General features: G+C 50.1%; 1 protein-coding gene across 3 annotated transcripts in view; it reads left to right on the top strand.

The window, feature by feature from the left end:
* The window catches only part of GRID2IP (Grid2 interacting protein), a 59493-nt gene that overhangs the window by 39347 nt on the left and 4056 nt on the right, over positions 1-16090 (top strand). For 2 of the 3 annotated variants that reach the window (XM_082199328.1, XM_082199330.1), the window contains 8 exons: positions 2092-2420; positions 3689-4129; positions 4781-4868; positions 6802-6891; positions 7680-7876; positions 9618-9773; positions 13966-14052; positions 15096-15225. In XM_082199328.1, the coding sequence (XP_082055454.1) occupies positions 2092-2420; positions 3689-4129; positions 4781-4868; positions 6802-6891; positions 7680-7876; positions 9618-9773; positions 13966-14052; positions 15096-15225 (1518 nt within the window). The remainder of the gene's footprint in view (positions 1-2091; positions 2421-3688; positions 4130-4780; positions 4869-6801; positions 6892-7679; positions 7877-9617; positions 9774-13965; positions 14053-15095; positions 15226-16090) is intronic. The other variant, XM_082199329.1, reaches the window with a different exon arrangement.

Below are 16090 nucleotides of genomic sequence, written 5' to 3'. Positions count from 1 at the left end.
TTAGGATTGAAATTGTTGACCTTTTTTTTTTAGGGTTGAAGTTGTTGAGGGTTTTTTTGAGGATTTTACCCCATAAACTGCCGAAGGGGCCGGATTAGGCCCCTGAAATGGACTTTGGACATGTCTGTGGTAGAGCCTTTGGCCAACAAGGGAATCAAAAGTGTGCTAAAGGTGGGAAAGGAGGTTGCAGAGGAGCTGAACGCGAGTAATAAGGTGAAACAGGAGAGATGCGAGCTGGGAAGGGCGATAGAAGGGCCCGGCCGGGCGGCGACTCACCTCGCAGGCGGTGCGCCATCCCTTTGGCCCAGGCAAGGCGGCGGCGGCTGCTCAGCGACCTCCTTGCCCGTCTCCTCGTGAGGGAAACGCGGCGGCAGCAGCGGGGCGCCTCCGGCGGAGCGCCTCCGGCGGAGCAAGGCCGCTGGCCTGCCTCCCCCCCACCTTCCTCCTTTTCGCCACGCCGCCTGCACCTCCGCTGCCTCCCGCTCTTGGCAGGCCCTCCCGGGTGAGGGAAACGCAGCGTCAGCGGCGGGGCGCCTCCGGCGGAGCAAGGCCGCTGGCCTGCCTCCCCCCCACCTTCCTCCTTTTCGCCGCGCCGCCTGCACCTCCGCTGCCTCCCGCTCTCGGCAGGCCCTCCCGGGCGTCGGGCTCTGAGGGCGAAGGCACCCCACTCCACCACGCCCATCTGCAGCATGGCCCCCGCCGCCACGTTCCCGCCAGCCGCCCTGGCCGCTTCGCCCGCTTCGCCCGCTTCGCCCGCCTCCTCCTCGGGCTCGAAGTCCGGGTTGTCCCGGCTCCAGGCCTGCCTCGAGCAAGAGGAGAGCGGCGGCAACGGCGAGCAAGACGAAGGAGGAGGAGAAGGAGAAGAAGTGGCGGCGATTCCGCCACCGCCGCTGCTGCCCGGCGGGTCCCGCAGCCGCCCCAGCTCCAGATGATCCAGGCCGCCGGGAGGGCAAAGTCCCGCTATGGCCCCCCGACCCTGGACGAAGGCTGCTGCCGCCTCAGAATTTTTCTCTCAGGCCGGCCGAGTAACAGCGCGGGAAGGGAGCGCCTTCGCTTTCTCCACCGTCCGCCTTCCAGCCCCCCATCCCCGCCCACAGCGCGCCGCCTCGCAGGGGGAAGCGGGCTAGCAGCTACACGGGCCACATGATGAGGTCTGGCGGGCCGGATTCGGCCCGCGGGCCTTGTGTTTGACACCCGTGACATAACGCATCACAAAAGTCAGAGGACTGGTGTATGCTGAGATAACTCCACCCATATAGTTTTCAGATCAAGGGAAGTGATATTACCACTCGATTCAACTGTTTGGTCAGACCCCACCTGGAGCCCTGTGTCCTGTTCTGGGCACCCCAATTTAAGAAGGATATTGATAAGCCAGAAGGAGGAGTGCAGAGGAGGGTAACCAAGATGATCAGGGGTCCGGAAACAAACCCTTGTGAGGAACAGTTAAGGGAGCTGGCTGTGTCTTTCTGCAGCTCCAAAAGGGAGGAGAGATGTACACAAAAATCCTGGTGAATTTACAGGAGCACTTAAAAAAAAAATGCAAACAGATGCAGAAGTATGAAGAGCTCAGCATTGAGTTAGAAGAATGAAAAACCCAAATCGACAGATTCACCCATCCCAACTTGGCACCAAGTTTGCTTGTTTTTTTAAGATGCCACAAGTTTAGCTGTATGGGATCGACTGGGATGGCTATAGCCATTATTTATTTATTGTATTGCTATCCCACCTTTTTTCTCTCTAAGGTGCTCAAAGTGGCACAAATAGTTCTTTCCCTCCCCATTTATTCCCCACAACAACTCTGAGGTAGGTTCGGCTGAGAGGCAGCGACCGGGTTGAGGTCACCGAATGAGCTTTATGTCAAATGGGGATTTGAACCCTGGTCTCCCAGGTTCTAGTCTGACCCTCTAACCACTACACTATGCTGTCTCCGCATATTAACTCCCTACTCTGCAGTGATTTGATTCCATTCCAAGGTCTGCACATGTGGACATTCTGCAAACTCAAAGCCATAATTATCGGCTGCCCCGCCCCCTTTGCAGGGCAAGGCCAGATCCAACGGAACCACTTTGTTCCCTTTCCAACCCCCTGCAGGTGCACGGAAATCGGGCCTGAGCATCTCCTGGCAGAACGACCACCCTCCACCCGACCAGCCATGCTACTACCACCCGCACGGTGGGATCCCCTCCCCCTGCAGCACTGAATCCAACCCCTACGTCAGCTTGGACTGCAGCCCCGCCCCGTCCCCGAAGCACACAGGCTACGCCCTCAGCCCGCTCTCCCGGAGGAAGAAGCTCTTCACTTTCTCCCGCCCTCCACGTAGCCGGGATACGGACCGCTTCCTGGACGCTCTGAGTGAGCAGCTGGGTCACCGGATCACCATTGTGGATGACTTCCTCACGCCCGAGAATGACTACGAGGAGGTGGGAGAGAGAGAGTGGCGCTTTGCTGCTCTGGTAAAAAGTGCTGGGGGGAAGCTTCTGTGGCAAGTCTTCATCTTCTGACCGGGAAACTCGCCCCCTGCCACCCATCCCTGCACCCAGCAATTTCGATGGTGTAGATGGGGAATGCTGGAACATGGTGGAATGGGCATCCCATAATGCTTCAAACTGTGGGCAAAACCAAGGCGATGCCCAGGGGCATTGTGGTTTGGTGCATATAGGACATAGGGTGAAGATCCATGGAATAAATTTGAATACAGTTTGCATATGCTAATTTATTTGCATGGAGGCCTCTCAATAAATGAAGGCTGGTAACTGGTGTCGTAATAATAATAATAACAATAATAATTTCAATTTATATCCTGCTCTTACTCCCAAAGGTTCCCAGGACAGCAAGCATATCAGCAACAATATTATTGATTGATATTGATTGCAGGGGGTTGGGCTAGATGATCCTTTGGGGGCCTTCCAACCCTACAGACCATCTTCAAGGGCAGCCCCCCCCCCACAGTGCAATGCAGTAACTCAGGATGCCACCAGAGCACGGGCACCCAAGGCCAGGCTGGCCCAGTCCAGGAACTGCCCTGTAAGCAAGTTTGTTTTTACAATGAAGCCCCCTTCCCACCAGCCAACGAAGGGAGGCCCAGGACATCTTATGGTGCTCTGAAGCTGCCTCATGAGATGACGCATCTATTTATTTATTGCCTAGAATTTATACACTGTTTTATTGGTTGTTGTTTTTTTAAAAAAACACACACACACCCTCAAAGCAGTTCACATGGAGAACGAAACAATAAAATCATCAGCAAGAACAACTCTGTAAAACACTCGGAGGACAAAATCAACAATAAACTGAAAGCAGATTAAAGCACACACCAGCATTCTCTACCTCTGGGTAGGCTTGTCTAAATATACAGTGGTACCTCGGGTTAAGTACTTAATTCTGGAAGTCTGTTCTTAACCTGAAACTGTTCTTAACCTGAAGCACCACTTTAGCTAATGGGGCCTCCTGCTGCCACCGCGCCGCCGGAGCACGATTTCTGTTCTAAACCTGAAGCAAAGTTCTTAACCCGAGGTACTATTTCTGGGTTAGCGGAGTCTGTAACCTGAAGCGTATGTAACCCGAGGTACCACTGTAGTGTTTTCAAAAGGTGCCGAAAAGGTGAACAGCGAGGGTGCCTGCCTGACGTCCACTGGCAGGGAGTTCCACAGTGCTTTAGCCATCTAATCTCTCGTCTTTCTCTCCCCAGATGAGTTTCCACGACGACCAGGGCAGCTACGTCACCAACGACATGAGCAGCGCCAGCGAATACCTGAGCAGCAGTGAAGGCAGCTCCTTGACCTACTCCACCTTGTCCGATCACATCCCACCGCCCCCCATCAGCCCACCCCCACTCCCGCCTCCGCTGCACTCCCACGAGCCCAAAGAGGAGCACCGGAGCACGGAGGCCGTGAAGAAGACTCCCTCCTCCTCCTTTCCCTCCTCCTCCGCCCCCCACCCCAAGCCCCCAGACAGCCACTCTCAGCAAGCCCCTCCACCCCCTCCCCCTCCCCTGCCCCCTCCGGTCCCCTGTGTTCTTCCTCCGGTGACTCAGGGCATAATTCAGCGCAGGAACGAGTCCAAGCACATGAGCGTCAAGCGGCTGCGCTGGGAGCAGGTGGAGAATTCCGAAGGCACCATCTGGGGACAGGTAATGTTGAGGAAGCTCCATTCAGTTCGCATTTAAAGGCACATCTCCCCACCCCCGCCACGTCCACCCACTCGGTTTCCACTCTCTGAAATAATAGACAGACCAAACCACAACAATCCTTTGAGATTTGCTCATCTCTGAATGTTGCGATCCAATTTTCCAGCTGAGTAATGTGCGGGAAAATGCAGGGCATTCCAACTTTTCATATCAAGCGGGCCACAGGAGTACTTTGTGGGTGGTGTTTGTTTGCTTACTTTTGTGGGGCACAGACCTCCACATTTCTAGCTGTGAAGAAGTGCCCCAAATATATAGCAAGAGGCTGGAGCTGTCCTTGTGGTCTGCAAGAGACAGACGAACATTGCAGATAACAAATCACTGTATTAAACCCAAGGGAAGTCTGTCTGGGAGGCTGCTCTCTCCAGCCACGTCCAGACCCAGCTATGATATTGCTTTAAATCCCTCTCTGCAGGGGAGGTGTGTGTGTGTGTGTGTGTGTGTGTGTGTCCCAGTGGTTGACCCCAAATTGCCAGATAAAGGCCTGCTTGAGCACCACCCAAGTCCCCCTTGCATGCTTCTGATGTGGAAGAAAGAGCATGTTTACCCTCTGCTCTTGGCCTCTGGAATCCTTGACCACGCCTTTTCCTTGTGCAGCTCGGGGAGGACTCGGACTACGACAAACTGAGCGACATGGTCAAATACCTCAACCTGGAGTTGCATTTTGGAACCCAGAAGCCAGCGAGTGAGTCCTCCATCTGTCTGTCTGTCTGTCTCTCTCTCTCTGCAAGCACTGGCAGCCCTCATCTGCCACATGCAGGTGGGGGGATGGAGGGAGAGAAACAAGAGCCGAGCCCATATCGTCTTGGGGATCTTGCCAGAGTCCCCTCCATGGTCCTGAGATGGGCGCACAATTTGCACAATGGCTGCTTGTGAACCCTTGTCAGACTCTGTTGCTGCCCAATCCCCTTTGGCTGTTGACATGGGAGAAGCATGACCATCTCCTTGCCATTGTCTTCTCTCCAAGGGGGTGGTTGTCTCTTTAAGGGGATTGTCTTCCCTCTGTGTTTCAATGGGCAGGGGCTTCCTTTGTTTTCTCTGTCCCATCATCCTGGTGTCTTGTGCGTCCTCCCCTTTTGGGTGGGCTGCCAGGCCAAGCCCACCTTCATGTCCTTGAGTCATAGATTGAGAAGATGTGAGGGTGGCAACCGTGGTAAAGGCAGATTCCACACCTGAGATACTGTGTGAAATTCTGGTCTCCTCACCTCAAAAGAGGACATTGCAGAGTTGAGAAAGATCCAGGAAAGGAAAACCAGAACGATCAAGGGGTGGAGCAACTCCCCTATGAATAAGGGTTGCAATGTTTGGGACTTTTAAGTTCAGAGAAAAGGTGAGTCAGGGGTAATAGGTGGCGCTGTGGTCTAAACCACCGAGCCTCTTGGGCTTGCTGATTGGAAGGTCAGCAGTTTGAATCCCTGCGATGGGGTGAGCTCCTGTTGCTCTGTCCCAGCTCCTGCCAACCTAGCAGTTCGAAAGCATGTCAAAGTGCAAGTAGATAAAAAGGTACCACTGCGGCGGGAAGGTAAATGATGTTCCCGTGTGCTCTGGCTTCAGTCACAGTGTTCCGTTGCACCAGAAGTGGTTTAGTCATGCTGGCCACATGACCCGGAAAGCTGTCTGTGGACAAACACCAGCTCCATTGGCCTGAAAGCTAGATGAGCGCTGCACCCCATAGTCACTTTTGACTGGACTTAACCATCCAGCACTCCTTTACCTTTTACTATTTATAAAATTATACATAGCATGAAGGCGGCGGGGCAGATGTACTCTGAAACTAATGAAGCTTAAGCCTCAGGGCCCCTAATCCTGAAGGAGCCCCAGAAGTTATTTTATTCTGCACTACCTCTCTGCTAAAGGGACATGGGTGGCGCTGTGGTCTAAACCACAGAGCCTAGGGCTTGCCGATCAGAAGGTCGGCAGTTCAAATCCCCGTGACGGGGTGAGCTCCCATTGCTCGGTCCCAGCTCCTGCCCACCTAGCAGTTCGAAAGCATGTCAAAGTGCAAGTAGATAAATTGGTACTGCTCCGGCAGGAAGCTAAGCGGTGTTTCCGTGCGCTGCTCTGGTTCGCCAGAAGCGGCTTAGTTATGCTGGCCACATGACCCGGAAGCTGTATGCTGGCTCCCTCAGCCAATAAAGCGAGATGAGCACCGCAACCCCAGAGTCGTTCGCAACTGGACCCTAAGGTCAGGGGTCCCTTTACCTTTACCTTCACCTCTCTGCTAAGGAGCAGGGGGCTAGTGGGGGTACAGCAAAAGCGAAGAGGCTTGGCAGGCAAATGAGAGAAGCCGAGGGGACTCTCTTGAGGAAGAAGCACTGCACGTGAGAACCCCAGGTGGAGAAATAGGACAAAGAGTGGGTGAGCCATGATAGGACCGGGGTCTGGGATTTCCTGTGTATCTGACGTCTTGTCTTGCCTTTTGCAGCCGAGTGTCCTTTCTCCAGCCGGGGGTGGGCAAGCTCAGGACGGCGCTCAAGGAACCCCCACCCAGCATGCAAACTTCCAGCCCTGCAAGCTCCGTTTGTTTCCATCCCATCCTGATCCCATCTGCTTCTTTTTTCTCTCTCTTCTCCCGAATCCCTCCGACCCCTGTCCTTATCTCTGATTAAATCTTTCAGTTTCTCTTCCAGAGCCAAGCCCCCTGCCAGAGTCCTTGAAAAAGAAAGATGTGGTTGAGATTCTGTCACACAAAAAGGCATATAACACATGTAAGTAGCGCCTGGTGAAGGACGCAGCAGGTCCAGGGGCCGAGAGGCAGGCAGGTAAACGAGAGAGAGAGAGATGTCTGAGCCCATACTGGTTGGGGTCTCTTTTGGCAGGACTCAGGGTGGGGCTGGAGACTGTGATATTTTTAGGGGTGCCAATCCCCTGAAGCACTGCAAAGCCTTCTGGTGCTCCCCTTGTGGGTTGGGGAACATTAAAGGTGTGGAAGAAATGTGCGCAGATTGTGTTTTTAAAGGGAACCAACCTAATTCATGGTTCCTGAACCAAAGCAGCATGTACAATGCAGTTCTCCCTTGCTTGAATTTTGCAATGCACTTTGCCAACCAAATATATACTGTGCCTGTTAGGGTAAAGTGAGCACAAAAATTGATATATTCGTGAAAATAACCAAAACGGACTGCATATGGGGAAATTGCATGCAACAACGTGCATATTTCCTGAAACTTCAGCATGAATAAGTATTTTCATGCAGACTTACAAATATAAAATAAAGCATGGCCTCTAAGTCCTACACAAAGTAGACCCATTGAAATGAATGAGTCTCAGTTAGCCAGGCCTACTAACTTCAGTGGGCCTACTCTGAGTAGGACTAACACCCCAGAATCCTGGTGTGAAAATGGGGGGGGGAATGGACAAGACAGGGAAGAAAATGAGAACCTGAGATGGGCAGATTTGCCCGTCCTTTCAATGGGTGCACTTGTGCTCTGGCCCTGTCGGTTCTGGGTTAGTAATCCTTGGCAGGGCGCCCACCCCGCTCTTCTTCTCTGCCCAGCCATCTTAATTGCCCACCTCAAGCTCTCCCACATCGAGCTGCGCCAAATCCTCTTGACCATGGAGAGCGACCGCCTGGAGGCTTCTCACATCAAGCAGCTGCTGCTCTATGCGCCTGACGCAGAGGAGGTGGAGCAGTACCACAATTACCAGGGCAGCCTCAGCAAACTCAGCGAGCCGGACCAGTTTGTGCTGCAGGTGAGTCTAAGCTAGTGGTTCCCGAATCTTTTCAGGCCCCCTTGGTCCCATAAATGCATCCCCAGTGCCGTCGACCCTATAAAAAGCAGTCTTCAGAATAGCAGTTTGCATGACCCACTAAGGAAGGTAACAACACAACATTCAGAACAGCAACAAACAAATGCACGTGCATTCAAAATCCAGTTCAAACTATTTTGTTTAATTAATGCCACAAAGTGGATGAGATTGATCCAGTGAACCCAGCTTTTCAAAGTCTGATAGTTATTTACCCTTCCAGCACCTCGCTGACATCCCCTTGCCTCTTAGCAACCCCCTAGCTAATCTCCTTGCCCCTCCCAGGGGGCACTACTGTCCACTTTGTGAACCACTAGTCTAAACCAGGGTTTCCCAAACTTGGCTCTTCACCTGTTTTTGGACAACAGTTCCCATCACCCCTGATCACTGGTCCTGCTAGCTAGGGATGATGGGAGTTGTAGTCCAAAAACAGCTGGCGACCCAAGTTTGGGAAACTCTTGTCTAAACCAAGGTGCTACACAAAGGCAGGGAAGTTGGCCCAGTGTCATGGCGAGGAGGGAGAGCGTCAGTCTGGCTGCATGGGGAGGGGGGCTGTGACCCACCGGGCCATGAATGGATTCAGGTCAGGTGTGTAGTTCATTGAAAGACCATGTGAGATTTGTCTGTTCTTCAAAACACACACACACACACGAGACATAAGCACACACAAGCTCCTGAGCACTCACCCTGGCCTGTTTGCGCAAAAGTTGTACAGAGGTTCGGCCATGCCTGATCTCTATTGATCACTCATCCTTAATTGTTTGTGGGGAGGTTAAATGACATTGAACATTCGTGCTCATTTGCTTATGGGGTGTTTCTATGTATTTCTGTCAATCATTTGCTTGTCCCACACTTTTCAATGCACTTCCCCATTATTTCCCCATTATAAAAAGTCAGTCTATTTTCCCCAGGTAGATTCCTTGCACAAGGGCAGCAGAATGCTTTAATCCACTTTAATTGGCCAAATTGGCACACTGCAAATTACTAACATTTTGGAGACTCCCGTAAATGCTTTTCAAGCTGCATCTATTCCCTTCTGACATTAAGGTCTGGAGAAGCTCACTGACAAAGAACTGGGAGGGGGATCCCATTCAGTTTGCAGTTAAAGGCCTGTGTCATGCTTTCTGAAACTGTTGTGCAAACCAAAGCACAGCAATCCTTCAAAATTCATACTTCTCTGAATTTTGCAGCCCAGTTTTCCAGCCCAGTAATGTGTACTAAAACACATTTGCTGTGGTAAAGCCTGCATTAAATGTGTATGTTAGCGAAAATAACACACAAAATCACACTCTATTAAGGAAAACTGCCTTGCAAAAATATGTATGTTAGGATAAATTTGCAGATGAATTTTCATGAGGATTTCTGCAAACTAATGTAATGCAATCTACACTTAAGATTGGATAAACGAGTAACTGAAATTGATAGATCCACCCATCCTTGCTGGCTTTGAGATAACCAAGATATGTTTCTATTAAACACCCTTGTCACTTTGTCTATAAAGCAGATGTGGGGAGGGTCAATTGAAAGAAGGGCCGGCTAGCCCTTGGTTCAGGGGCCTGATCTAGCCCCCACTCCAAGCAATTTTTCCTGCCCTGCCCAGACCTCAGCAATTTTGGTGGTAGCGAAAAGAGATGGTGGAATAAAGTGGGGACTCCCCTCCCTGTTTCCTTCCTCCTTCCTCTTCCAGATGCTTTTGGTACCCGACTACAAGACCCGACTGCGCAGCCTCCACTTCAAGACCACCCTGCCGGAGAAGATGGAGGAGCTCACAGCCAGCTACGAGTGCATCTACAACGCCTCCCTGGAGCTGAAGAACAGCAAGAAGCTGGCCAAGATCTTAGAGGTCAGGAGAGGTGGTTTTGTGGCTCGTGTGCACCACCAGGGGGCAGCCGCTTCTCAGCCAAACTCAGCCAGAGTTTGGTGGCTCCTTCCCTCCCTTGCTCCTGGTTCCAGGGGTGGCAGGGGTTCACAACTCTAGGCATTTAGAATACAAACGGGCAAACTCACTTCTTACCCGACATCTTTATTACTCCAGAATGGTACTCTCATGTTTTTCCAGTGCTTCTTTTGAGAAATCTGACAAAGGAATGGAACAGAAGCACAATCCTGGAGCGATTGTACATCTTTTTTTTTTTTTTGCAAAGGACTGCAACAACAATAACAACATCAACATTTTTAATTTGTATACCGTCTTTCTATCTTACAATACTCAAGGCTGTTTACAAGCTGAAGAAACAAAAAAATGTACATCTTATAACAATCTAATGCAATACAAAAATGTGATAATAAAACATAACATTAGAACAAACAACCTACATCAGAAAAGTAACATTCAACAATCATTGGAGTAGTATAAAATAATACCAGCATATAAAAGTTACAGAAATTCGCCCTTAAATTTACGATAAATAATTTCTAAACTATAATCAATAAAAGAACGGCAAGCCACAGTACATGAAATAATACAATACAAATTGAGAAGCAGAGACTAGAGGGTGGAGCAAGGCAGGTGGAAAGAGGCCTGGCCTGATGGAGTCTCTCCTTGATATGGGAATGGAAAAAAGTGCAGTCCAAAATGCCCCTTTCTTTTCAGCTGAGCTTTGCTGGGATGCAGGTGCAGCCAGGGAGAGCTTTGGCTAGCCTGTACTCTCCTTCCCCACCTCTCCACCCAGCCCACTTTCTAAAATAAAAATAAAAATCTCTATCTTATGTGTGAGAGGAAGGACTGTAGCTCAGTGGTAGAGCAGCTGTTTCACATACAGAAGGTCCCAGGTTCAATCCCCAGCTAGACCTCCAGGTAGGACCTGCGGGGAATATCTCCCACCTGAGACCCTGGCGAGCCACTGCCAGTCAGTGCAGACAATACTAAGCTAGATGGACCATGGTCTGACCAAGTATGTGTCAGCTTCCAATGTTCCTCCTCCACTCTCAGAGGCTCAGGTGGTGGCAGTCCGGGGCAGGGCCTTCTCTATGGTGGCCCCTTAAGTTGTGGAACTCCCTCCCCACAAAGGTGTGCCTAGCACCTTCATTATACAGTGTTTGGAGAATGCTGAAGATGCGCCTCTTTACCCTGGCTTTTGACACTGGGAGGCGTATGTTTGTAGGACGCACCTTATTTTTACGTTTGTAAGTAGCTTCAAATTGTTTTTAATATGGAGTTTTTATAATATATTTTTATTGAATTTCCTTTTTTATATATAAATTAATTTCAAATGGAATAATTACATTGTTTCATGTTCTGACTTCCCACCCAAACCTCCACAGCGTTTTTGTTCAAGACCTTTTCTACTGCATTATATAGCAAACTCTCCTCTATTACAGAAACCCGTCTCATACAATTTATCGTTTTTCTTCTGCTGCTCCTATCTCGAATCCTGCTCACGATTTCATTTGACTGGTTTATTTTTTTCAAGTAGTTCACAAAAGGTCCCCATTCTACTCTAAAAAGTTCATTATTTCAATCTCTTAATGTTGCCGTCAACTTTGCCATTTCCACATAGTGCAGTACATTAAAGTTTTTAATATAGTATTTTAACGCTGCAACGTGTAACCCATTCTGGAACCTTTGGGTGAAGGCTGGGCAATAAATAACTAAATAATGTTCCTTATTTAAAGCTGCCCAATTTGCTGGCCATCAGAAGGGGTGAAGTACCCCTGCTCCTAACAATCTTCTCTTCTCCAAATCCTCATTTCCCAAGCTAATTTCCTTCCAGGGTGAGCGGCTCTGGGGCTTCGCCACACGTGTTCGTTCACCTGTAGTGTGTAGTTGGCCCCCCAAGGGAGAAAAAGAGGCCAGAGGACTTGACGGGTTCCCAAACTATTCTTCACACCCACTGATGAGGCCACGAATCACGCCTGGTTAACAGTACAGCGTCCTCAGCCGGCTGTTGATTAACCCAAAAGTTATGTTCAAGACGTGGCATGCACTGGGTTCTCGCCCCATCCCCGTCTTGGTCTGCCCTTGGGACTCCTGGAGACATAAAGCTCATCTTTGACCCAAGGGAGGGGTTAGAAACTCACACAAATGCAGGGAGTGTTGGGGCAACAGCGCAGCGAATGGAAGGTGACCAGAGGCAGAGGTTTTTTTACTGGGTCTCTTCCCAGCCTTCCTTAGCTTAATAATAATAATGTTTTATTATTTGTACCCCACCCATCTGATTGTGTTGCCCCAGCCACTCTGGGTGGCTTCCAACATATATAAAAACATAATGAAACATTACACATGAAAAGCTTCCTTATGCAGGGCTGCCTTCATATGTCTTCTAAAGGTTATATAGTTACTCATCTCCTTGACATCTGATGGGAGAGCGTTCCACAGGGTGGGTGCCACTACCGAGAAGGCCCTCTGCCTGGTTCCCTGTAGCTTCACTTCTCGCAGTGAGGGAACCGCCAGAAGGCCCTCGGCGCTGGACCTCAGTGTCTGGGCTGAACGATGTGGTTGGAGATGCCCCTTCAAGAGGCAACATCCTGCAAGAAGCAAGAGGCAACGTGATAGAAATTAAAATTTTTTCACATGGTCCGGAGAAAGCAGAGAGAGAGAAGTGGTTCTCCCTCTCTCTTAACACTGGAACTCGTAAGCATCTGATGAAGCTGAATGTTGGAAGATGCAGGACAGATTTTTTTAAAAAGCCATTCTTCTTGCAGTTAAACTGTGGAACTCCCTTCCACAGGAAGCAGTGATGGCCACCAATTTAGGTGGGTTTAAAAGACGATTAGGCAAATTCACAGAGGAAAGGGCTATCGATGGCTATTAGCTTTAATGGCTCTGCTCTGGCTCCACTGTTGGACACAGCAATGCCTCTGAACGCAAGTTGCTGGAAACCACGGGAAGGAAGAGTGCACTTGTGCTCATGTTCTGCTTCTGGTTTCCCATTGAGGCATCTGATTGGCCCCTGGACTAGGTGGGCCATTGTCCTGATCCAGCAGGTTATTCTTATGTTCTCCTCCTTTGCAAAAAAAATTCAGTGTACGCTTAAGCAGTTCTTTGACAAAAGCCAATGGAAAGCTGCCATATATTGAATCAGACTCACTGGTTCATCTAGGTCTGTTCTGTGTGCACTGACTGGCAGCAGCTCTCCCGGGTTTCGGAGAGGGAGTCTTTGCCAGCCATCCTTTGAGATACTAAGGATTGAAACTAGAATCTTCATGCAAGGCACATGCTCTATCACTGAGCTAAGACACTTTCCCCAAGCAACAGAGAAGAAAAACTTAACAGCTAGAGGTTCCCTATTTCCAGAGGTCAGCATCAAATACCTAAAGGCACCTGTCATTTCCCAGTTCTGCTTTTACCAAGAGAAATGGATGGGAAGGACCCTGGGGGATCTGTGACTCTGGGGGTTGGACTAGATCATTGTGTGTGCCTTCCAACTCTACAGTTGTATAATTCTATAAGAAATTTATGCATATAGGACTCCTGAACCATAGCTGTGGATCTTGGGTGCAGAAAAAATATGGCAGGGTTTTGTCCCACCTTGCCCTGGTGGACAGCAAGAGCTATTCAACAGTCAAACAAACTACCATGGAAGGTCATTGGAGGTTTCTAAGCAGAGGTTGGATGACCACCTGTTGGGGAGTCTTCAGCTGTGAATCCTGCATTGGTTGGAGGTTGGAGGAGATGACCCTTGTGGTCCCTTCCAGGCCTACAATTCTGTGACCAGCTTCTCCTGAACAAATTCCTGATGGGATTTAGCATGTTTGGTGCTGCAGGGAAATCTATCTGGGGGTGGACTGGAAGGTGATCTGAGCAGCTGATGTGTTTTCAGCTCCTTGTGTAGCAGAAGTCGGTCCGACTTGTGAAAACAATGAAAATGCATTGTTCAGAATTGGACCTCGGTCTTGTGTAGACCACCCTTTGCCAACCTGGTTTGGACTACAATTCCCATCAGCCCCAGCCAGCATGACTCTATGTTGCTGGCATTGCTGGGAGTTGCAGTCTGAAGTGTTTGAAGGCCACCATCTTGTGGGAGGTTCTACCTCAGGGTTGGGAAGAGAGGAGGCTCCTTTGACTGGCTACTCACAAGAAATTCCCTTTGCAGTTTGTGCTGGCCATGGGCAACTACCTGAATCATGGGCAACCAAAGACCAACAAAACAACCGGCTTTAAGATTAACTTCCTCACTGAGGTAAGTGGAGTTGGAGCAGCATTCCTGAATTGCAAGGGGCTGGGTCCCTTCCAACTTGACAGTTTTGTGATTCAACGAGCCCTCCGAGGGGAGAGGCATTCTCTCTTGGCTGATGGCATGAGTGGTGGTCCCTGAACCTGGGGGCCAAAATGCGGCCCTCCAGGCCTACCTGTCAGGCCCGCATCCCCAGGCCACACCTCTCACCAGCTCAAGTGCTTTTGCCTGGGCTGATATGTGTCCTCAAACAGGGTGATGCTTCTTGCTTCCTGGGCAGAGGATGGAGAGAGATGACTGCATTTGTAGAAACCTCAGGCTTCTGTGTGGGCAAAATATTCGCTTTCAAGATACTCTCTGCTACAGTCGTCAACCAGAAGTCCAGATGGGGAAGAGGGTGGTGCTTGTGCCCATTTAATAGCTGTGAAGGACTAGGGATTTCCCCTGGTCTAGGCTGCCTTGCAAGTTTCATCTGCTGAAATCATCAACCTCTGCTCAACAATTGCTTGTGAAATGTATATCCCGCCCTTCTTCCCGATGGGGAACTCAGTGTGGTTCAGAACAAAAAGGAAAGACAAACCCACAGCCTTTCTCAACCTGTGGGTCCCCAGATGTTGTTGAACTACAACTCCCATCACCCCTAGCTAGCAAGGGCAGAGCTCAGGGATGATGGGAGTTGTAGTCCAACAACATCTGGGGACCCACAGGTTGAGAACTGCTGGACCTTAGAACATTTCACATTTAAATCACAATCAGCTCATTAAATAGTTGCAGATTATTACCACAGTGCAATTCACCAGCAAAACAAAGGGCAGGAACTGCCCTGTCCTTTTATTCCTGCTTGCCCTGAGGTTTGACTAGATGACCCTCTGGGTCACTTCCAGCTTTAGTTCTATGATTCTTTTGCACCCATGTGGACCAGAAACTTTGATGCAGTGGCAAATGCCTGCGCCGAGTCAGCTACATTCTCAGGCTGAGCTGCTTGTGGCCTAAAGTTCCACTGGCAGCCTTCACTTCCAACCCTCCACCTTCCCTTTGCTTTGTTCCAGCTGAATACCACCAAGACTGTCGATGGAAAATCCACCTTCCTGCACATTCTTGCCAAATCCCTTAGCCAACATTTCCCAGAACTCCTGGGCTTTGCCAAGGACCTGCCCACCGTGCCACATGCTGCCAAAGGTAAAACGGACGAGGATGGAGTACCTAGGAAACAGGGGCTCTGCAGATGGTTTAGACGACAACTCCCATCAGCTCCAGCCAGCTGTGCCATCCTGGGACTCACGGAGGTTATAGACCAAAACATCTGGGGGGCATCAGGTTGCAGGAAGGCTGCCTAGCCCTTATTTTGGTCCATAGAAAAATGCCTATTCCTGAGCCAGGCCCTTAGTCCAACTGGTGCAATATTGTTGACACTGACTGGAAGCAGGAGCTTTCCAGGGTTTCAGACAGGGGCCCTCCCAGAACACCCCCATCCCCGAGATGCCATTGAAGATGGAACCTGGGGCAGATTCTCTAACCACTGAGCTACAGTCCTTCCCATGAGGGGTTCCACGCTAGACTCTTTTATTCCTTGCTTTCCTGCACTTAGCTGGAATTAAACAGAGGTTCCACACAGCTTTTTAATCCCGTCATCATTCCTTTTTTTAAAAATGCAAAAAACCAATTATTTACAGAAGAAATGGATCATGCCTATTCAGTAATAAGTTTGGTTCAGCAAAGGGCTTTCCCCAGGCATCTTGAAAGCTTCATCCTGCCAGGTTAAGCTTCCAGTTTCATTGTTTCCCATAGACTTGAGCTGGGGGATTAGTGAGGAAGGGTCTTGTTTCCCCCTGGGTGAGCCTCTGTGAGTTGCCTCAGGGACAGTTTGGGGGAGTGGGGCAGAGTGGCTGGGAGAGGCTTTGGGAAATAGCCAGCTAAATCCTTCTATTGGCACAAGGATTTAAACTTGTGCAATGGAACTCGCCTCCCTAAATCTGTCCTGGGGTTTCCTGCACTCTCGAGCAGATTTGGGGAGCAGGGAGATGGGGTGGGGGAGTTCCATTGC

The sequence above is a fragment of the Podarcis vaucheri genome, assembly GCF_965113315.1.
Source record: "Podarcis vaucheri genome assembly, chromosome: 14".
Taxonomy (NCBI): Eukaryota; Metazoa; Chordata; class Lepidosauria; order Squamata; family Lacertidae; genus Podarcis; species Podarcis vaucheri.
The sequence above is the reverse complement of the archived record's forward strand: the minus strand, read 5'-3'. Positions and strand labels throughout refer to the sequence as shown.